Source organism: Takifugu flavidus, chromosome 4, assembly GCF_003711565.1.
Source record: "Takifugu flavidus isolate HTHZ2018 chromosome 4, ASM371156v2, whole genome shotgun sequence".
NCBI lineage: Eukaryota > Metazoa > Chordata > Actinopteri > Tetraodontiformes > Tetraodontidae > Takifugu > Takifugu flavidus.
In genome coordinates this window covers 16,440,679-16,464,479 of record NC_079523.1, presented here as the reverse complement: position 1 = coordinate 16,464,479, position 23,801 = coordinate 16,440,679, and the positions used below count along the sequence as shown (strand labels likewise).

At 42.3% G+C, this 23,801-nt stretch overlaps 2 protein-coding genes across 5 annotated transcripts; one reads left to right on the top strand and one right to left on the bottom strand.

The window, feature by feature from the left end:
• Positions 1 to 12: 12 nt before the first annotated feature.
• Positions 13 to 23,801, top strand: rnf207a (ring finger protein 207a). 4 transcript variants are annotated; one of them, XM_057031216.1, is made up of 18 exons: positions 23 to 193; positions 3,238 to 3,439; positions 7,222 to 7,354; positions 7,535 to 7,679; positions 7,922 to 8,003; positions 8,077 to 8,152; positions 8,429 to 8,554; positions 10,456 to 10,502; positions 11,308 to 11,380; positions 11,588 to 11,656; positions 12,225 to 12,293; positions 12,861 to 12,964; positions 15,520 to 15,652; positions 16,045 to 16,230; positions 16,424 to 16,475; positions 16,556 to 16,673; positions 17,047 to 17,178; positions 18,540 to 18,614. In XM_057031216.1, the coding sequence occupies exons 1-17, from the start codon at positions 118 to 120 to the stop codon at positions 17,150 to 17,152; spliced, it is 1,797 nt and encodes a 598-aa protein (XP_056887196.1). In that variant the 5' UTR covers positions 23 to 117; the 3' UTR covers positions 17,153 to 17,178; positions 18,540 to 18,614. The 4 variants fall into 4 exon arrangements, with proteins under 4 accessions (XP_056887197.1, XP_056887196.1, XP_056887194.1 ...); XM_057031214.1 differs by having other exon boundaries at positions 30 to 193; positions 17,047 to 17,145; positions 18,540 to 23,801; XM_057031215.1 differs by lacking the exon at positions 23 to 193 and adding an exon at positions 2,732 to 3,086 and having other exon boundaries at positions 17,047 to 17,145; positions 18,540 to 23,801.
• LOC130524786 (zinc finger protein ZPR1-like) lies at positions 4,214 to 6,866 on the bottom strand. The gene has a single exon (XM_057031219.1). The coding sequence runs from the start codon at positions 6,722 to 6,724 to the stop codon at positions 5,393 to 5,395; it is 1,332 nt and encodes a 443-aa protein (XP_056887199.1). The 5' UTR covers positions 6,725 to 6,866; the 3' UTR covers positions 4,214 to 5,392.

The window sequence follows — 23,801 nt, the reverse complement described above, 5'->3', positions numbered from 1 at the left end:
CCCTCTCTGTCGTTCCAGTTTCGCCGGTGATGTTCTGCGACCACCCCCAAATACACTGCCACCATCCACGGGGGTTCTTCCGCATCTGGATCGGCGACGACTGAGTTTTTACTGCGCATGTGCAAAAGCGCGTCTACATCCGGTCGGAAGTCTGTCTTGGCGATTTCCGGCGGATCCGGAAAAGGCTGTTTTGGTTTGTTCCTATGTTCCTATCAAATCTGCAAAATGCTATAAAATTAATATAATGTAGATTGTGAGCAACATTCCTTTACCTTGTTAATCGTGCTCTATGCAGTCACTATCATTACTCGTTATTACGGTTGTTTACTACATCTTATATTGAATTTAGTAACAAAATCCGCGAAGTTCCCACTTGAGTCAATTAGCTGCAGAATCGACCCAACACGTCCGTCCACCCAGCCATTATTGAACTGATTTTCTTCTAAACAAGATTCATCTAAAGTAATGATTGTAAAACAGTTTCCACTACAGGAGAACCTGCTGATGAAACTTAATAGAAAATCCATTTCATTACACTTCTCAAGAACTTGAAGGAGAATATGAAACCAAAACTTTATCCATGTTTTTAAAATAAATTATTACTATTATAATTACCATTAAAACCATTTGAGGTTTATAATGCAGTTCATTGCTTCCTATTCAATCACATTCCGTTTTACCACGTCCCCTTTTTGCAGAAAATTATTATTATTGTTCCAAATATTACTAATACAAATTACTTGATAATTATTATTAATTGCATTGAGGGATCGGGAATGGGTAAAGACCCCGCTGGATATGTAAGTCTACAAGTCTTTCATTTTTGGTGACCAAAGTGCATCCAAAAATAGAAACATCTCTGTAACCAGGAGTTGATTTTCACTTTTTTTTCCATTCCAGACAATATCTGCTCTGGTTTTACAATAAGTCAATTCAAATTAACCCACAATAAAAAAAATAAAAATAAATGTATAATGCTTTAGAAAAGTAATCTTTTATTATCATAGGGATCTCTCCTGGCCTCTAGAGGAAGATGGAGGTATCGTCAGCTACTTGAGTTATAGGCAGGTCATTAGCTAATACGTTTAAGAGCTATTTTTGAGGAGAAAAGCTCGTAGCTCTGCAGCTAAAATAAACAATAAAGTACAAGGGCATCCCTGATCCCAGATTTAACCTCAAATCTTTTAATTCCGAGAGAAACCCTTGAAGATCCTGCTAATTACTTTTGTAAACTTTGCACCAAAGCTACAGAGGATTTTTTGAGGCCTTATGAAAATAAAATAAAGCCTTTATCTTCAAAAAAAAAAAAAGATTATCGCAAAGGAGCGTGTTTATTCCAAGTCTTCAAGTACCAACTCGGCTGTGCTCGAGCCGACTCAGCACGGGTCGGGTTGGAGGCCTTTCCAGTAGGGGGACCAGTGTGCACCAGTGTATTTCAGTGTTGATTTAAATGTTACCGTTAACATGTTAATGTTAACTGTGCCAGCAAGCGATTGTGGTCACACAGCTACCACTTGTTTTGTGCTAGCCAAATTATCTATGAATTTAAGTTCAAAATAATTGTCATACAGGGAAGAAATCCTGCATGCAGATATTTTAACCAACATGTATTATCAGGCTAAACTGATCAACGGTTGCTACTTCTGAAAAATGTCAAATATCTTTGGACAGATTGAGGTTTTTGGGGTGCGTCACAACCAAACAAACTTTGCTAAGCCTGCTAAGGCTGAGTACTCTAAAGAGCTTAGATGGAGAGGAAAAATCCTCAGCATAAACAACCCCTGCGGAGTGTCTTGGATTTGTTTTGTTTTTTTAGTTTTCTTGACATGTTGTATTCAGTTTAATTTACCAGAACACACATCTCATCCAAGTAAATCCACTTAGTATTAAAATGATTCAAGGAACTTTATTTGTCATTCACACCCCAAACAAGAGCAAAAGATGGGAAAATATTATGCACTGAGGTGTCGGACTCTTTCCCATTTAGCAAGAATTAAATACTTTACAATTGTACACATGGGCAGTGATAGTTTAGAGGGTTGCCGGTTCGAGCCCCAGTGAGGACAAAACCTGGAAGGTGTTCTGGTAGGAGGGGGAGGTGCTAGAACACCTTCAGAGCACTGCCGAGGTGCCCTGAAACAAGGTGCCGAATCCACAAATGCTCATAAATGCTCATAGGGTTCTAAACTGCTGCATTGAAACAGTTGAATTAGCAACATACTAAATAGCCTGTAAGGAAACAGCTGCAGAAGCAGCGTCTATTAGAAGCTTATAGCTGATCAGTCGATTTCCTGTAGGGCTGCTTATTTAGACATTAGAACATCGGCGTCAGAGAAATGAACCACAGTTGGCCCCAAATGATCAAGCGACGCTGGAGAAGCAGTTACACTGATTGGCCACTGGGTGTCACCAGTCCCCTGATCCTGACTTGTGTTTTCTGGCCCTGGGGCCCAACATGTGAGGGTGGATGTTGCACTGGTTTACTGATGTTACCTTTAACATGATGAGGTTCACGCTCTTGCTGCTACCAGGGGGTGGACAGCAACAAGGTTGTTTTGGAATAGTCTTTTTTATTAAGCTATTTCATTGGATTTGAGAGCAGAAATGTAATGACATTTGAAATAAAAGCACTTTGAACAGATCACGGTCGCTGCAGCATATTTTTTGTTTTAAAAATATATATAATGACTAAAAATAAAGCCTAATTTGAGCCCTTTACACATGCCATCTTGGATGTTTCATTTGTGACTCGGCCAGGCGTCACCCTCTGTCATAACACGGGGTAACGTTGGAAAGAGAACCACTTTGTTTTGAAGAGAGAGCGATATTAGATTTCCTCTTTGCGCCTTGGCAACATACAGGGGGGCTGGCATAATATGTGCCATCAGCTGCTCGGTGGAGGGACCCTGTCAGGCTGCTGTTGAAGTGTTCCTGCATCGCGTTCATTCCTGCCAGGCACAGCTGATAGCAGCAGCAGGACAGTGGCTGTGTGGGCTGTCCACAGATTAGCCTACTACTGCTTCTTGTCTTTGTTCCATCAGCGAACACTGACAATATTTGGATTGTGTGTTGTCATTGACAGTAAGGTAGGACTGTTTTCCTGTTTACTCTCACAACGTCTGTCGCTTTTACCTAATCAAAGCAAACTTGGCCTATTTTTCCTCAGTCGAACGTATGCACCAAAATATAGCTCAGGGAAGCGGCAACTAATTCTAATGCTCCATTTTTGCTTTTCAGTGTGTTGTCAGATGGCCGGGATAATCTTCACTACCATGGACGACCCATGCAATGTAGACTGTAACAATGTCCACCCCCTGGTTTGCCCCCTGTGCCATGAGCAGTATCGGTCCCCATGTTTACTGGACTGCTACCACATCTTCTGTGCGTGCTGTTTACGTGGCCGGACACATGACAACCGCCTCAGCTGCCCCCTCTGTGGGTAAGGCGTGAATAATGTGATCTCGACTTCTGGAGATGAAAAGTTTGGCTTTTCATCTCTGTATGTTGCCAAGGCGCACACGCACACACACACACACACGCATGCGCACACACATACACACACACGTGGATCCTTGCTGTTAATGACATCTATTGTAACGAGAGCAGAGGCAGAATTGATCCCAAACACACTAAGTGAAGGTGTGACATTACGTCAAGGAAACCAGAGCCATATGCAAGTTTCATTCATATTGTTTGGCCCACGGCAATTGTGTTGCTCCCAGAAGACTCCTACTATCCCCCTGCCTCTGGATGGTTATGCAGGGTTTTAATTTTATTTCATCAAAGAAAAAAACATGCATTCATTTAGGGTTAAAGCAGTTTGCTAAAGCTGGGGAAACATTTAGCAAAGCTTGAACAGTTGTTCCCCATTTGACATGAATACTTCGGCCACATCAATTCTAAAACTTTTGCTTGCATGTGCTAATGAAGAATTACAGACACATATGGGACACATGTGGATTCAAATTTAAACACATTTGCAAATCACATGTTAAGCAGATCTTATTGGTTTCAGAGCGCCTTGGGACTGTGTTATGGGCCCAGGGTCTTGAATGGCCAGAGCAGCTGCTGGGTCATCCGAGTCTCTGATTTAGACTTTACAGCGCTCAGCTGTGCTAGCAAACTCTATTAAGACCAGTCACCCAGCAGACAAAGTGCACTGGTATGTGGCATCAGTGCCAGCAGCTTAGGGCAATAAAAAGTAGTCACATGGTGGCAATCCCTTTCACTCCTTTATTAAGAAATGACAGGTTGTTTTCACAGTCACCTTCAGGTCTTCAATGTCAGGTTTCCATGACCGGAGAAGCTCTAGGGAGTAACGCCAGGAAGAACGCCTCCTGTCACCATCAGCTTCATTCACGTTAATTCTCTGGCTACAATGTTGGTGCAATACGATTAGAAGTGAAAGCTTTGAAACCTTCCACACTTTGGCCATCGAAGCTCATTGATATAAGAGACAGGAGACGTGCGCGGTGCTCAGGCTGCAGGACACAGCAGCTATTTCCACCCTCACATCACCCGCTGGTTGCTGCAGCTGCTGCTAACAGGGTCATGGAATCAACCAGCCCCTACAAAGTTATTAGTAGAACCCATCAGATCCGAAGCTGAAGCTGCAGACTGAAGACCAGTTGGTGGATACTCCGCAGAAACCGCCGACAGGAGAGGATTATCCGAGCCTGGTTATTATTTTAATGTTAGAGTAATTTTTCATGATGATGAACTAGGGAGGAGGGGAGTGGACTTTGCTGCTGTCCCTGCTGCTAGCCCACCTATCAACCAGGGCTGAAGTCAATCTCATGATTAATAGGACCTAATAGGGTGCAATAGGGACCAAATGTGGGACGATTCTTTTTTTTTCTCCAATTATTATTGTCTTGATCAGCAGTTCTCTGCCCAACAAGCTCTTTCGCTGCTGCCTGACGACTGCGCTTAATTTCTGCATATAATAGAAGTAGGAGGATGGAGGCTTGTTTTCACCTGTTGCCATGGTGACTCACATTATCTGCGTTTCGTCGATCAGGCTTTTCAGGCTCAGTTCTGACTCAGTTTGGTGAATCTGCTGTCTGAAACGGGTCTTGGGGTCAATGGAAATTTTGTACTCTGCATTTGCTAATGACCCTTCAATCCCAATTATTTAGCATTTAGTGAAAATAGCAGACTTTCAATAGTTTTCCTGGAGATTTTTGTTGTTCTGACCTGCAGCCAACTCATGAATGGATGACAGCTCAGCCTCTCTAAAGAGTGTGTCTTGTCTCTTTTAGACTCACAAGGCTCAGTTTCAGCACTTTATTTACGTATAACAACACAAGGTTTTGATGTCACAGGAACGTCATAATCAAGACTCATTTTGGCCCAAAGCGTTTATGTTGAAGTTGAAACTTTTGAAGTTCGGTTAGTTGCTTTCTTGGTAGTCCTCTGTCTTCATATCATTCAAGCCAAGATCTTCATTCTGTTGAAAGGTGCGGATGTACTTCTCAACGGTCATCTCGGGATCTGGGTCGGGGGCATACACATTCTGCAAGTAGCTGTTCCCTGCAGGGTCATCCAAGATAAAGTGCACATCCATTTCACCAGCAATAATCTTATCGAGCTTCTCCCCGAACTCTCTCAGCTTCTGCATGCGATCTCCAGTTCCGCTGTCACCGCACACGAAGGGGTTTTTGGTCACAATCATGTCTTTGATATCTTTCAGCAGCCCCTCTAGCGTGGTGAACTTCCCGCCCACAATGGCCATCCCCAGCTCAAACTCCAGCTCCGGAATGTTGATCGAGCACGTCTCGGACTTGAGCACGTCTCTCGTCATGTCTGAAACGTCTGTGACGTGCAGGGTTATTTTGGTTCCCATCTTTTCCGTGGCTCCGCCTGACTTTACTTCATTAGTGCGGTTGCCACAGCTGTCGCAGTTGGTGGCCATGATGATGACCTCCTTGAAATGAGGAATCTGGACCAGCTTCATATTGGTCGATGCTGCAGCATTGCACTCTGGGCAGTTGGTGGCAAACATCAAAACCTCGTTTCTCATGTCATCCTGGTCCTCATCCTCATGCCGAGCCCCTTCCGGCTCCTCGTCATCAGCTCTTAATCCCAACTGCATGTCCTGTTGAGCCGTCCTCTTGAACCTGCTCACAGTGAGAGCTTCATCTTTCTGAGGGGCCACTGGATTCTCAACAAAACTGTTCCCGGATGGATCCTCAATAACCAGCGTGAAGTCCTCTTCAACTTGTTTTAATCTGTTCAACTTTTGGATGAATCCATCTATTTTCTCAGCAACCTGGGGCTCTGTGGCTCGTCTCACTGGTTGTTCTTGTTCCAGTCCAGCAACGGCTCTATCTATGATGCCCTCAACTGTAGAAAGACAGCCTTTCTGAGTGAAAGCAGGAATTTCAAAATCCAGTTCAGGGATCCTGGTGGTCGCGCTGTCTGCTCGCACCACCTCCCTGTTGAGGTCTTGTTTCCGTTGGACTTTAAGCATGTAGCAGATGCCTTGATCTTGAATACGTCCAGCAGACTGGATTTCTGTGTTTGCCCAGTGGCAATGTGGACAGCTGAACGAGCTTACAATGATTTCTTTGAAAAATGGTATTTTGGTCAGGAGTAAACGTGTCACACCGTCCTGGTGGCAGTTCATGCACATGCTCTCTATCTCTGTGGGTTCCCAGTCCTCCGCGCTAATTTCTTTGAAAAGATTCTCCCCTCGCACCTTTTCCTCGGAAATAGCAGACATTTTTAAGCTTTTCTGTTGAGTAGTTCACTTTTCGGCTAATTTTCTAAGTGATAGCCCGCGACAGATTTTTGTCGACCAGTCTCGTCTCCCTCAAAACACGTTAGCAAATATACACAGTTACTTCCGCATTTTCTTCTTCTGTGGTGGACGTGTCGCTGACGTGACTGCCCCCATAGGATATCTGCAGTAGTGCAGACATTGCGCTTATCATACAGTATGTGCTGTATTTTGAACAAACACACAGAAGCCTACGGGGCGGTTTAAAACGCTAAAATAAAATAAATAATTAACACAGTGGGTAAGACGTATGTTGAACATTTTCACTTACATATATTTTGTGTACCTAATTTCTGAAAATGTTTTTCTATTTTTTCTTCCTAACATATTGGACACAATAGATTACTGCTAAAACAAATCTGTCAAAATGATGAGATTTCTAACTTTAAATGTATACAGTGCACTTATTGAGAAAACCCAAATGTCTGTCCTTTCCAAAGCTACACGTCGGTAGTAAAAGGGAATAGTGCCCTTCCAGTTGAGGACCGTCTGATGAAGTTTCTGGTGGATAACAGTTCAGATGCCGAAGAGGTAGTACAATGTGCCAACTGTGATCAGGAAAGTAATAAAAAGGTGAACTTCTCATTTCTTTAAAAAAAATTAAACACATATAATGGAACACAAAAAATGCATGAGTTGCAACAACAGTTATGTAATTCCAATAGAGGGTTTACCACCCACTTTCACGTCCCTATTACCTTGGAATACTATCCCGGTTTCTCAGTTTCTGAAGCTCTTTTGTGTATTGTGCAGGATCCTGGATTGATGTACTACTGCAACACTTGCAGCCAACCACTGTGCAGCTCCTGCAGGGAGCTGACTCACAAGGCCAGAATGTTTTCCCACCACGAGATCGTGTCCATGGCCAAACGTACCAAAGCCAAACACAGGAAGTGCTGTAAGAAAAAAAGAAACCTAAATTTCCACGAGACGTAACAATGCCACGTATATATAATTTGCACATTCTGAGTTGACTTTACTTGATCTAGATTCATTTTTCTCAATATCTTGAGCTCACCACCAAACGACTGGCTCAATCAAATTGTACCCACTGTTTTCTTATTTTTCTTTTGTTCTCTGTAAAATGCTTCAAGTCACACCCGAGTAGACTGCAGACAAACCGCATCTCTGTCTTCGCAGCCCTACACGAGGAACCCTATATTCTGTTCTCAACAGAGAACAAGTCCCTCCTTTGCATCAAGTGTTTCCGAGACATGCAAGTGTAAGCAGATCCTGAAGAAAAGGACGTTTCTCTCATCATTCCGGCAGTGAATGAGCTGTCCTTTGTCACCCAGGGAGAGTCGGACTCACTGCATCGACATCGAGACAGCCTACGTGCAGGGGTGTGAGATGCTGGATCAGGCGGTTCTGGTCAGAGTTCACATTTGCTTTTATGAATAATTCAGAGACTCGGCAGTGGCGATGTCTTTGTGCGATATGTGTCGGAGAATATCACATGGTGAGTTTAGGGAATTTTAAAATAGGCCAGTAGGCCTGAATTATATATCCTGTGCCTTCCCAACACCAAACCTTTGGCTGTCAGCCATGCTCGCTTCTTTCAGCCTGGCAAATGTGAGGTGGTGCGTTTGCTGATGTAATCTTTGGTCCTAGCGAACCTGCTGCTCGTCCTCCCTCCTCCATGTGTAGGTGGTGAAAGAGCTGCAGACCTCAGCACGAGACGCCATCGTCCTACTGAGAGCCATGATCGGAGAAGTGTGTCTCAATGTCGAGGAAGAAGAGACTGCGATCTGTTCTCTCTTCAACAGTTTGCAGGTTTGTGAGCTGCACTTGGCTTTAAAGGAGACATGGTGAGCCTTGTTTTAGCTTCAGAGCTTCATTTGATTTATTATGGTGATTTAATTTTTAACAATCACACAAATGATGCTAGTAGGTGGAAAAATAGTCCTCTGGACACACATAGATGTTGAGCTCAAAGTTTTCACTACAAATTCTAAAAAGATAAAGAATGAAATGCAATACGATACACAGCAGGTTACGCTGAGCATGATTTTTTTTTTTTTTTTTGATTTTTTCAAACCTTAATGATGCATTTGGAATCAGGATTCCTTTTTTTTCTTTTAAGTTAGGAATTATCAACAACACAAATCAAAATAATCAGAGAAACTAATAAATAATCAGGCATGAAAAAATGTAAGTTTGACAGTTCAGAATATCAAAGTATGGCACAGTGATAATTACTCCAAACACGAAGCTATAGATGGAAAAACCAACTGAAACAGTGTTTTTTCTTTGTTTATCTTTACCAAACCATCTCATCTAGATGATGATGACACATAAGTGCAATTAATATTCTCTCATTCAGGGGCTTCAATAGTTATGCATTGAGACAGTCGTCCGTCTTATTAAGTATAAAGACAATTAGCAACATACGAAATAGCCTGTAAGAAAACAGCTGCAGAAGCAGCGTTTATTAGATCCAAAATGCTGCAGCCAGAGTTCTGACAGGTCTTGACAAAAGAGATCACATAACTCCTGTACTGGCGTCTCTTCATTGGCTGCCCATTAAATTTAGAATAATTTTTAAAACCCTTCTTCTGACCTACAAGGTCCTCAGAGGCCTAGCTCCATCCTACCTGGAGGAGCTAGTGACACCTTACCAGCCCAATTGACCGCTCCGGTCTCAGAATGCTGGTCTACTTGTGGTTCTCAGAGTCTCTAGGAGTAGAATGGGGGGCCAAGCATTTAGCTACCAGGCCCCCCTGCTATGGAACCAGCTCCCTGTCCAGGTACGGGAGGCTGACTCCATCGCTACTTTTAAGATTAGGCTTAAAACCTACCTCTTTGAAAAGCTTATTGTTACTAATTCTGTAGTTCCAGTTACTATCATAGACAGACAAATTATCATACTTAGGGGGTCGTCTAATCATTAGATTAACATCTTAGCTATGCTGTTATAGGCCAAGGCTGCCGGGGTCCAGAAGCATGATCACCTGACAGGCCTCTGTCACCCCACTGGGTCATGGTTTCCTCTCCTCTCCTCTCTCTCCTCTCTCTCCTCTCCTCTCCTCTCCTCTCCTCTCCTCTCCTCTCCTCTCCTCTCCTCTCCTCTCCTCTCCTCCTCCTCTCCTCTCCTCTCCTCTCCTCTCCTCTCTCTCCTCTCCTCTCCTCCTCTCCTCTCCTCTCATCTCCTCTCCTCTCCTCTCCTCTCCTCTCCTCTCTCTCTACCCAGCCGGCCATCCGCAGGAGGGTCCCCTTACATGAGCCTGGTCCTGCTCAAAGTTTCTTCCTGTTAAAGGGTAGTTTTTCCTTGCCACTGTTGCTTGTCTGGGGTTAGGCCCTGGGATTCTGGAAAGCGCCTTGAAACAATTTTGATTGTAAAAGACAATATATAAATAAAGATTGATTTGATTTGATTTGAGAAGCTGATAGTTTGTGCAGCTGACCAGTCGATTTCCTGTAGGGCTGCTTATTTAGACATTAGAACACAGAAATGAACCACAGTTGGCCCCAAATGATCAAGCGACGCTGGAGAAGCAGTTACACTGAGTGGCCACTGGGTGTCTTCATTCCCCTGATTCTGACGTGTGTTTTCTGACCCTGGGGCCCAACATGTGAGGGTGGACGCTGCACTGGTTTACTTTCCCCCGTAGATGGAGAAAGTACTGTCTGTTATTGAATAATAGGTGTCCTTTCTTTGTTGTTTGTTCCCACAGGAGAAGCTAGCAGAGAGGAAACAGATTCTGCTTAAAGCAGCTCAGAGGTAAAATAAAGGAAGATGAGGAGTTGCATTTATGTGAAAACACTACTTTTTGTCACAAGGCTCCTTCAGCAAACTGAGTTTTGTTATCTGGCTGTTACCAGCTGAATATTTGAACATTTGCATTAAAGCAGAGATAACGCTAGTGGCTACAGCAGCTTCTCGTATCCAATTACAAGTCCACCCTGCTGTTGTAGAAAATTCACCATAGAAATGTTGCTTCATTTCAAGGAAATTATCTGCAGCCTTGAAACACAGCACATCAGGTCCAAAGAGATTTCTGCACACTTCCCCTCATTTGTTTAAAAATAAGGTCTTCAGAAAATAAAGTGGTTTCAACAAAGAACAAAAAACAAGACATAAAAAAACTCTATTATTGTTAGATAATCAAGAATTTCCAGTACATGTCAATAAAAATTTCCAGGGGATTGTGTTCCATTAACTCTTTTATTTTATTGGGTACATATTGGTGAGCATGCGGATCCTGTCGAGAGGTAAAAAAACAAACCATGGATAGCATATTTCTCTTTGTCCCTCTGCAATACGTAGAAGGAGAAGCTGGGCTGGATTCCCCGAAGAGTGTTGAGGGCTATTAATAACTGTTGGGCATGCACGTGTGTGTCTGCATGTGTGTGTGTTCACACCCTCCTTTTGTGTGTTTGCTGGAAATACAGAAGATAAATAAATTAGCCTCTAGAAAAGTGGGCTCTTGTTTTCACCTCATGAGTTGAGTCCTTGGAGAATTTTACATATGTTGCTTTGTCTGTGTGTGTGTGTGCGTGTGTGTGCGTGGGTGTGTGTGTTGCAGTCAACATGAGGAGAAGGAGAATGCACTGAAGGAGCAGCTTTCTCACCTCACAGTCCTCCTGCCGACTCTCCAGGTACAGTGAAATCACATTAAACTCATGAATGAAGGAACAATTTTACACCACTGATGATTTTCAGACTTTTTACATTTCTGTATCACCTATAATAGCTCCTGTATATTCTTTACAATGTGGGAAAATGTAAATATTGTTGGGGTAAATTGGTTGCTGCCTGGATTCTTGGCTCCTTGGAGCTTTAATTTTGAGTCTTGACGTCTGTAGGTCCACCTCGTCACCTGTTCTGCCTTCCTCAGCTCTGCCAACAAGTATGAATTTTTGGATATGGGTTATGTGAGTAAAGCATCATAACATAATTGACTTTATGCTGGATGATTTATGGCGTTTGACTATAGGAAAGCAGCTACTGCCGTGATATAGGCCATCGTGTTCTGGGAGAGGTAGAAGAAGAAGGGAGGAGAGCTTCTTATATTAAACACTCTCATGTGTTCTTCCCACCCTTATTGTACCATCAGTTGAGTAGAACATTGCAGTTTCACCCTCTTCTGATTTGAATTAGGAGTCTAAAGGGAATATTAAGGATTTACTAGGATTCTCATCATTGCCTCAAATGTTCTCAAATGTCTTCACCCAAAAAAACCCCAAAGCCAAACAAACATCATTGTGTCATTTATCAATTGACTTTATTTTGAGTTCAGGTGATTCTACTACATTGATTAAATGAACATAATCTTATATCAGGTGCACATCAGGTGCACACATCTTGCCTGTTCTTTGAGAAGGGGGATGTTTACCTGGAGAAAATGTGAGCCCCAATAAAGGAGATGACAATAATAGCTCCAAATAATGATAAATGAAATCACAAAGGCATCTACAAGGTCTCACCATATTTCGCACACAGCAACTGATGGAGCGACTGAAGAAGATCGTAAAGCTCCCTCATCGGCTGCGACCAGTGCAGAGCAGCAAAGTGAGTGCAGGAACTTGTTCCCAGAGCAGGTTTCCCCTGGGAAACCCCATGAATGCAGCCCCAGAACCAAAGAAAAAATAGATCTTTTCACTTATTCAGAATGTCAAGAATTTCATTTCAAAACATCGCTAACTGTTCAATGTAAAAGCAAGAAGTAAAAAAGATTAAAAAGAAAAAAGGAGAAAAAAAACATAATCTGTTTATGTAGCCTCTCCTTCCTGTTGACATTCAGTGGTTCTCAACTGGTGGGTCGCACTCCAAAAGTGGGTCACAGACCCAGTTTGGATGGGTCTCGGATGGGTGGTCAAAAACCAGAAATAATGTTTAATGCGCATCTGATGTTGGACATGTCTTTCAAATTTGAATTGCTAAGCGGTCAGATGGCAAAGCGTAAATATGAGCCACTGACACCCCAAAAGTGGGTCGAGACTTGAGGACCACGGGAACATGTGGGTCCCAGAACGAGAGCAGTTGAGAACAGCTGACCTAGCCCACTGTTGTTGTTGATGAAAATGATTCTTTTCATTGTGTTTATTAATTGAAACAAGCCTCATCATCTTCCACTAGATCAACACCGACTACAGAAGTGAATTTGCACGCTGTCTGGAGCCACTGCTTCTGCTGGGTCCACGCTGTCCCCCTGCTGCCGGCTCCACTTGTGTTCCAACAAGGTGAATAGTTGCTGTGCAAAATTTGCTGGAAAGTTTTACTGTTGCACTTACTAGTTTGCAAGCTGTACTGTACTGTTTGCATTCTTCGGAGGGTTTTGGCAGAAATGTTCACACCTCCAGAGTATCCAAAAAGGAATTCGCCAAATGGTTTACAAAGCACAGATGGTCGGCACCCATGGAGGAAGGGAGAGAAAAGAAGGTGCCATAAGGAGTTCCACTACGGCAGCTTTCCTCCTTGACTGTTAGATGGGTAATTTATCTCCTCTAATATGTTTATGAAATCCACGTTGGATGAAAGAAGACCCAGAAGGTGATGATAAAAATAAATAAAACGGTTCATACGGACAGAAAGCAAGACACTTGTTACAGAACAAAGAGCTTTGCTTTTTTTAAATGAGCCATCTCACCCCCATGGCATCATCTCCCCCAACTGTTCTCACATCTTTAAGCCCGCTCGCCCATTCCACGGACTGACAACTTTCTCTACCAACTTGTCTTGTGTCCTGCCAGTGGGTGATACAAAGTGAGCGGGGACTGGCTGCCAGCCCACTTGGCACTATTTTTAATCAGAATTTCAAAGAACTGCCCTTCGAGTGAAAGCTGCCATCTTGCTTTGTTCCATGATGACGTCATAGTTTAAATATGGCCAAGTTCTTTAATTGGCACCCGGGGGTGGTGGGGTGAGGGAGGAGTGAAGCTGGATGTGTACGACATGATACGTACAATACAGTTTCTGTTGTTTCACTGCGGAGGAAGACAAGAGTCAGAGCAGGTAAGGAAATCTCCATATAAAGCGTGTTAGATGTGCCTAAAATTATACCTGAACCAATAACAGCGTTGCTCTTTTTGTTGGTTTACATTTCATATATTGCTGCCTTTAGCAGCGACGGCTCATGATTCTGTAAATGATTAGGATTCAGTATATTCCTTCAAGGATTCTGAACACATTACATTTACTAAATATATTACACAAACAATGTAAAGGTTTAGGGATTAGGTTATGGCTGATACCAACCATTTCCTTCTAAGAATTCCTTTTTTCTTTCATTTTCTTCCTGGAATACATATTGTTTCTCATCCTTTGGAGAATCCACTTGTATATGGCAGCTGGGACTGGCTCCAACACCCTTCTCTTGTCCTCAAGAGGGACATAGCAAGAGAAAGAAAAAAGTTCTATATTTCTCTGAAACACCTTTTCCCCCCAACATCTTATCGTTACTCATATTTGCTGACTTGTTGGTTTTAACCTCATTGGGGCCTTCCACTGTCCTTCCACGGAATTAATCAACCATTAATGAGTCACCACCCTCTGAAAAGCATCTGTAGCTACCAAGAACCTCAATAACTCATCAGAGTGTCTGTGCCCCAACATTTTCTGTGTTCCCTTAAAGTGACTAATCACCCTTGAGTGTTCATGGGAAATTCAAAAATCACCTTTCTGCCGCCAAACGTGATCAAACACATGGTGCAAATATTTGCATTATTCAAGGGATTTGAACCTTGTGAGTGTAACTGACTGTCCAAGCATCCAGGGAGTGATCCCAGGATAGCATTAGCATGGCTGGCTACTGGTGTTGGAAAGCTCCTCCTGTGTTCCATGATGGTGCAGTTTAACAAAGATGCTTCTTTGACTCCTCAACTATCTTTATGCAAATGAGCGTCCCTTACCTTTAGAGTGTAACCCCTCAGATTGTTCTTCTCTTCCCTCGGCCCCTCCACCGCAGAAGGTGCTGTTTGTTTAAAGTGTGTATAACACCCAGCTTGTGTCATAGAGGATGATCTGCTTCATTTTATTTTATTTTTTCTGACTGCTTTATCCCTCGGGGGGGGGGGGGGGGGGGGGGGGGGGGGTGTCAAGGGAATGCCACGGATATAGAGTATCCCAGCTTCTTATGGGTAAAATGTCCCTGGCATCTCCACAGCCAAACTGGACGTAATGGTCCATTGTGTTGTGGTCAGTAAAAGCTTCCACTCCCAAACCAATTGCTTGGTCTGTACGTCTGCCATATAGACATCAGCCACTATAGGAGCCCATGGCATAGCCGTGGTTCTGATGTGTCAAATTTGTGAGTCCTTTTCTTGTAAAATCCTGAGAGTTTGTAAATATGATCTTCAGTTCTCCACAATTTTTCTGGTGCCACTGATCACCTGGGTCCTCAATAGATGGGTTAAATCAGTGGTTTGGCATTATAGAAGTAGAAAGAGAGACAAAGTTAAAAGTTTAAAGTATGAATTGCTTGTCTTGATACTGACACTACAAGAATTTCCACCATCGATATGTATTTCATCATGTGATTGTGTTAATCCTGTTCATCTCTGATCACATTGGGTAGAAAGGGTGAACACATATGAGTAGTCACATGTTAAAGTAATACGACTTTTATGACTTTCTGTTCTTCCTGCATGAAAAGGGCATCTTAGCAATATCTACCATACACAGCAGACTACTTTAATATAGACCCGTGAATATCCAGTTGATCTGAAATATGAAAAGAAATAAAGTCAACTCAGGTACCAATCTCCCTTGGCTGTGTTTTGCCTTCCCCGACTCTCAGTGACATGCCTCTGGGTTCTGTGCTTGGGCGCCGGCCCACTTGTCACCGTAACATCTGCACCAAGGTCCTACTGGCTGAGGGGACAGAAACTCCATTCACGGAGCACTGCCGCAACTATGAAAACACTTATAGGGTGAGTGGATTTTGGAACCTGTGGTGGCTTGTGCTGGCAATTGTGAATTCTCTACATATTCACATCAAATTTCATCAAATAAACATAATTATTATTGGGTGAAAAAGCCAGTACATAAACAGCAATCCTCCCATAGCGGAGTACGGGGGAGTGCTGAAGCTTATCTGACTTCAGGTAAGAGCCACGGTACGCCCTATTATATTATGTCATGTCATGTCCGACCCTTGAAGTAAACCTAAAAAAGAAACTATCATGACTTCCTTTGGGAACATCACAATATTGAGTGCATACTGAATTTCACTTCAGCTAGCATCTATTCACTTACCAAATCTCTGCTGATCTGTGTGTCATTCTTTCTCTTTCTGTGTGTGTGTGTGTGTGTGTGTTGATAGTCCTTCCAGATAGAAATTCAAAATCTGAAGGACCAGGTTCAGGAACTGCACCGAGACCTGACTAAACATCACTCCATTATCAACACAGATAAAATGGGAGAAATCCTGGACAGGTCGCTGCACATTGACAGCCAGATAGCTTTGCAGTACTCCACAGTGGAAACTATGAGGGTCATGTTTGAAGAGGTGTGTCAAATGATATCCAGACGGTCTGACCTTTGTACTTGTCCTCAGTGTGTACGTCTTTCTGCACACTGCAAACCAGTATTGTTGTATGCAAATATAGATTTCTGGGTAGCTAAACCGGGGGAAAATATCTTTATTAAGGTTATAGAATCTCTTCTATTTGTCATTTCATACCTTTTAACACTGTCTTCAGGTTTGGGATGAGACGTTTCAGAGGGTGAATAACGAACAGGAGATCTATGAAGGTGACAATTTTAAAACCTTGTTTCTTTAATATTTGTCCAGGTTTCAGTGAGTATACCCAAATTTTGTTCTGTGGTTGTAGCCCAGCTTCATGATTTGATGCAGCTAAGGCAAGAGAATAGTTATCTGACCACCATTACACGACAGATCAGCCCCTACATTCTGTCCATTGCCAAAGTGAAGGAGAGGCTCGAACCCAGGTAGTGTGTAATTATCTAACTGTCACAAAAATGATAATTAGCATAATGTTTATTGTTCGATCATTTTCAATTAAAATGGGTATGTTAAAAAATTGGAATTATAAATTTTGTTTTTACTATCAAAAGCTCATGTACATTTTCCATTTTTGCCACAGGGCATTATTTCATCCAGAGCCTTTTAAAAATTCAATAATATTACAAGAGCTGCATTGTTCATTATTAATTCCAGATGCATCAGTTATAGTATTTGTGAAATACTAAAGAATGAATGTAGTGAAGCTTTTAGTTATTTATATAATGTATGAAAAAATTGAAATCATTTATTGATTTCCACTTAGTAGCAATGGATTTGCAATATTTCTTTGTTTTCCAGGTTTCAGGAGCTTAAAGAGCACCAAGATGACCGAACAGACACAATGTTGAACATTTACGAAGAGAGCCCGGCCAAAAGAGATGCAGGCAGTCAGGACAGGTACTGATGAAAACCAGCGAATTATTATTTAGGGTATGCAAGAACAGGGAAATGTATGACTATTGTTTTAATATTTTGAAAGATTATAAGTAATATTATATATTACTAGTCTTTCTTTTCCTTTTCTTGACTGCTATAACCCTTTTGCAGGTCATGTAGAGCTGCATATGGGTGAAGGCAAGGTGTACCCCTGTAGGGGCCGATGTGAGCATTTGGGCGTTTGGTACCTCAGTGGTGCTCTGGAACCATCCTGCCCCCCCGACTAGCACAGCCCTAGAACTAAGTTATAAGCATTAAATTAATACAATTATAAACATTGTAAGCAGTATATTACAGTATGTACAACAATAACATTAGGATGACTATTGGTTTCAAGCAAGATTTTAGATACGGTACATATCTATGGATTTACAAAAAAACAAAGAATGTTTGGTTTTAGCAATGAAGTACTAACTTAAATTATTACTTAAATTTTTTAAATTATTTATTTCAGTTTGAATAATTTTCTATTCTTGTTGTTTATTTTTGTGTAGTCAGGTTATACTGAGTAGGTGGAGTCTCAAAAATAGTCTAGATTCCTTTTTCTGTCTGAAGAGTGAAAGTCCAAACTATCCAGAAGCTGTTTTACTCAGATGATGAAAGTACTGACAATTGAGTTGGATCTGGACAGAGAAAAGATCTCAGGTCTGCGGTGTTGCATGACTGAGCGGTGGTACCTCAGGTGATGGTGTGTGGCTGCAGCTGCACGTTGGCCCTTTGCTTGGCCTCTGTGATCTGTGTTCTTTGAAAGACACAACAAAGGAGATACCAGGCATGAAGTCATGAGCTTTGGTATATTGGGCATAAAGTACAGTTGTGTCAGATGTTACTCTGTGTCTGAACAATGAAAACAAAATCCTAGCTTAAGTACTACTAGACTAACCTATAGTCTTGGCCACAGGGAAGACATTGGAAATGAATCACTTTGCAGATTGGATTGTTAAGACGAAGCCCAAACCGTAGAATGATGTTTGTATAGACGATTCTGTCAGGAATACCATCTTCATGGGTCTCTAGGCAGATATTCCTGGTGCCTCCTCAGAAACACTGACAGTTTATGGTGGCTGCACCATCCACAGAAGCCAACATTAATGTCAAGAAAGCAGAAATTTCCAAGTAGCCAGTGTAATTGCAACACCAACGTAGTCACTCATTTTTTTGTTTCCATCCTGTTTTCGGGGACCTCACAGTACAATTCTTTTATTTGGAATAAAGAACTTGAGATTTTGTTTACTTATTCGATATAAGAAGAGCGCTCCTCAGCTGTGGGAGAAATAGCTTATACAGCAGCCTGTCCTACTATAATGCCTACTCATACAGTACTGTTAATAGATTTATTTGGTTTGTCTTGACAGTGACAACCAGACCTGTATCCTCGACAGAGACAAAGACAAAACCAACCTGATCTTGATTCTCGAGTCAGGGGACAGCTATGTCGAGAGCAGCCGTCCCACTAGGCACAGAGTTTCTTCAGGGACATCAAACCACAATGAGGTGCCTTCATGAAAGCCTCAGTGCCTGTTCCTGGCAGTGTGCCTTCAACCATCAAGCACCAAGTATAGCTTGACATTGTTTGAGATCTAGTGGAGAATCAACTGGAATGTTGAAAGAAACTAGAAGACATTTCGACTCGCTACTACGATCTGGATGGATGAGCACCTCATTGGACTCATTGGTAAAGTTAATAGAGGTGCTTGAAAAGAAGAATTGAAGAAGCCTCTTAGATGAGAGGCACAAGGTCTTTTTTGAACAGTCCAGTTGACTCTACATTAGACCTTGAAGAACTACCACGACCTGGGTGAATGAAACCTAATATGCGGTTGACATGTGACTTCTTATCCTCTCCATATATTGCACTTGGAATTTGAACCAAAATAGGAGATGAACGACCATCTTTATCCTAGATAGGCACTAATGTGGAGATCAAAGAGATCAAAACGTATGTGGGAAAAAATGATAATATCATGGAGCCCTATTTTATACTGAGCAATGGAGTGTTTTATTGAAGACATGATCTTTCCTGTACACCCTTTTCTGGAGTGGAGACTCACCAGAGTTTTCTAGTAGTGAATGAAATATCTTTTCATTCATCGTCTCCTTAACCACTTCATCTTTTTGGGAATGATGGGGAGGGTCCACAATGGGTGAATGCAGGTTCCCCTGGATGATTGGCCAGTTCATGGTAGGGCCCTATATGAGTATTTGTGGCTTCGGTACCTTGTTCAAGGGTACCTGGGCAGTGCACTGAAGGTGTTCTGGCACCTCCCCCTACTACCAGAACACCTTCCATATGTTGTCTGCCCTGAGACTCGAAACGAGATCCCTCCCCATCTCAGCCCAGCTTCCAACAGACTGAGCTAGTAGCACCCAAATGGAGCTGTTGGTAGTGAAAATGTGATATTTTGCTATTTTTTGAGAGGACACAGCCCTAAAGAAGTCAACAGTGTCCCATGTAACAGCCAGTTCAGTGGTGAATGAGTGAATACAATACAATTCTCTCAAACAGATAATTGACACTAAAGGCTGTAAACAATAATGTATAATGTACATAGAAATTTTTCTTTAGTGTTGTATATCACTGGCTACTTCTGTAACACTTTCCCTGATGTGGGATCAATAAAGTTTTATCTTATCTTAGCTTAAACTGAAGCTTAATAATGCTAACTTCACCCAGATCATGGACATGGACAAGATGGGGACAAGATACATTTATTTACTGCCTGTTGCATACGTTGCAATGCTGCAGTTCATAAGATAATATCAGCATAGGAACTGTTTTGTGCAGAATTTAAGCTGAATTCTGAAAAATAATTACCGGTACTTTTATTTCCAATTTTGTGTTCCTGTTTTAATAGTCATTGACTGTTCCTTTACAAAAATGTGGATAAAAGAAACACATTGAAAAAATCAGACAATTTTCACCTCATTCATTATTTATCTCAGAATTGTTTTCATCCTATGTATTTATATGAAGTCAAAAAGATGTGGAGATATTGTGTTGCTAGGTTAAAGTGAGCCACACCTCTGAAGTTTATGGAGAACAACTGAGCTCAGATCCCGTGGGGCATCCTGATTCAGGCTGACAACAGACGATGTGAACTGGACATTATTGTGGTAGATGAAGTGGAGGCTGTGGTAGAGTTGGCACATTTTTAACAACAGCAACAATAAGAAGAAGGAACATGAGAAACTGGAGAAATGCCAGAGCCTGAGAAAACGGTTGGTGAGGATGAGGGGGTGTGACGAAATGCCCAAATGTTTTTATGACTCATTTTTTCCCTATTTTTTAAATACGTCCATATGTCCCGCTAATGGGCTTTCCCATCTGAACAACAGCAAAGAACTAATACTGACATAATCTATATGACTTAAAACAGATCAAAGTAAAACCTGATATAATTAATAACATGAACTCAAGGTCTTCATTAATTAATGAATGCATTCTGATCTCCTCTTCTTAACCATGGGGAGGGTTCACAAAGGGTGAAGGCAGGTCCCCCCTGGATAAGTGGCCAGTTTATGGCAGGGCCCTAGATGAGCATTTGGGGGTTCAGTTCCTTGCTTAAGTGTACTTGTGCAGTGCTCTGAAGGTGTCCTGGCATCTTCTCCTATGACAAGAACACCTTCCATGTCCTGTCCACACTGGGACTCATACCAGGAACCCTCCAAAAGACCAAGCATAATATTTTTTCCTGGAAAACAGAAAAAATTGAACAAATTAAAAATAAAAGAACAATTTTTTAAAAAAAAAAGAACAACTAAAAAATACACTTAGAAAACAGGAATAATTACCCCCAAAACAACCCAAACAAGAGATTACTATTCTATTTCAAGTGAATGCAAAACACTTCCATATCAACGTAAATGTTGAATTCAAATCTAAATAACATGCATAGTTATAAATGGTAAATGTTCACCCACGATGCTGAACTCCAATCAGTCACAATGTCCATATACCTATATGTATGCACACGCACACATATATATATGCACATCTACTCTATGTGGAGTTCATTTATATATTGTTTGTGTGTAGATAGAAGGTTCAAATTTCCATTATTTGACAAACTCTTTTAACTGTGTTGTGTTCTACTTCCAAAACAGAAAATAGGCAGCACATATTTACCATACTGCTTCAACGTCAAAAAGCTTGAAGCAACATAATTAAATTATAATAATTTCCCAAAATAGTATTGCTGACTCTGAAGTCTTTTAAAAACCCTTTTCCAAAACAGAATCACCACGGTGGAGAATCCAGTGAATGTAAATGGGAGCACACTGATAATGAGAAGTGAGACTGTTGGCATCAACTCTCACAGTGAAAAAGTTATTTATATTATTCATATGACACTAACAAAGCAAAAGTGGCTGTTCAGAAGCTGCTGCTTTGCAGGAAAAATTGGGGTCATGAGTCCTCGAGGAACCGTGGCAGGGGAGTCAGAGGTGCAGGTTCATTAAAAATAGATTTCACACAGCAGAGTAACAAATGGCTGCATCTGGTGCTGCTCTCTCTCCCTGTGCTCGTTCATCATTCGCATTCATCAGACTGCAGATGGAGTTCGTAGTTCCAGAGGTCATTACGCCCCCACTTGACTCCTTTGTTTAGTGCCTAAGAAATAAAATATCCTGAAGGTGATTTCACTGTGGGAAAGGTTTTTTATTAAAGCTCATTAATTTATGTTGATTACTTCATCCACAACTGTAGCATTCAAAAGGGAAAATATACAAGTAATAATCGAATCTGGTTAACTTGAAACCAATTTAGTGTAACACAGAATAACTGTGATAGCTTTTAAACAGACTATATACGCATGTATTGATACATGTGCCTGCTGATCTTAGCTGCTATGATGCCTGATAGGAGCTTCCATGTGGTGCTGAGGCAGGTTATGGGCCGGAAGTTAGATGGTATTGTGGCCTTCTGGGGGTCCTTCATTATGAGGATTGTCCGGCCCTGGGTTAGCCACTCTGGGTGGTTCCCAGTCAGCAGCTGGTTCATCTGTGCTGCCAGGCGTTCATGGAGTGCAGTCAGCTTCTTAAGCCAGTAGGCGTGGATCTTATCAGGGCCCTGGTGCTGTTCAGCTCTTCATTTTGGAGACTCTTATTTGGATGTCTGCTAAGGTGATGACTACTGGGTCCTGTTCTGGAAGTTGGCTGTGCTCAGTTTGTAGGTCTTGCAGCCATTGGACATTAGTGTTGTGTGTTGCCTCTTTCTCCCAGATACTCTTCCAGTATTGCTCAGTCTGAGCCCTGGGGAGCAGGATGGGCCTCAGTTGTGGACGGTTTGTTATATTTCTTGGGCAGCTCCTTAGATTCACGCCTCTACTTAGCTCTGTTAGAAGGCTGACTTCTCTCCATGCCACCAAAATTTTTGCCTCTAGCCTTCTCCTCCATGGGGCAGTTTGCTCCTTCTGGCTGTTCATGCTCTTAATCCAAACCAAGCATCTATAAGATTACCGTTGCCGCTGCACACATCAGCTGGTTGGTCCCAGTGATGGTAGTGGTAGGGATGGTTCCCAGTCCCGTGTTCAAGTCCTCCAGTAGAGATTGGTCTGGTACTTTGTTTGTGAGCCTTGGCAGGGAGGTAGTTGAGTTCCCCAGGACTTCATGATTCTCTCTGTCAGGTCAGCTGCCCTTGTGTTGAGTTCATATATACAGGCCCTGTGTATACGGACACACACACACACACACATAAAAAAAAAAATCTCTTTCTGGCCCCCCCTCTGGAGGGTGGTGCCTCCTTCCTTCAGACTTGGGTCCTCCACCAGAGGCCTGGGAGTCTGAGGGTTCTGCGCAGGATCTTAGCTGATTGGGACACTAGGGGTAGTAACACCTAACCTGAGTAGATGGCTCCAACAGATACCAGGAACCACATCAGAGATCTGTGTCCAGAAGAGTGCAGTCCTAGGAACAGCTAAGATCCTGTGCAGAACCCTCAGACTCCCAGGCCTCTGGTAGAGGACCCGAGTCTGAAGTGAGGAGGCACCACCTATGAGGGCGAGGAAGAGATATTTATGGGGGTCACCAATCCCAACCGCCTTCAGAGGAGTGGCAGAATACCTATTGGACAAGTTTCCAGGTCATCCAGGGCGAGAAGCACACACACTCACTTTCAGTGTAATTTGGGCATCGATGCCTGTAGATGGAGTCTGAGATGTTCCGAGTTTTGCTAGACACCAGGTGAGTTTCTGAAGCTCCATTCCTTCTTTTGCAAGCTTCTTTTGCTGACCTGTTTTTTTAATATTAGTCCAGGGCTCAACCTTCTAAGGGGTGAATGTAACGAGTGTTAGACAAATACACAACAGCATAAAATGGGATGGATTTATTTACTTTTGTCCCATTACCTGACACGTTCCTCAGGCAGAGCTCAAGTTTCTCTGAGGACCCCACAGAGTGTTTGTGTGTGTGTATACCCTGACTGTGTCCTCCTGCATTCATTGTGTGCGACACGTGACCACTTCTTTTGCTCGTCTGTCTCCAGGATTCGACAGACTTGATGTGAATTCATTGACATGTTGATTTAATTCTATTCTTTGTGGTGGTTCCGATGTGAAGGAATGTGCATTTACATTTCTGTATCTGTTGTGTGTTTGTCACAATAAAGACATAGGAGAACA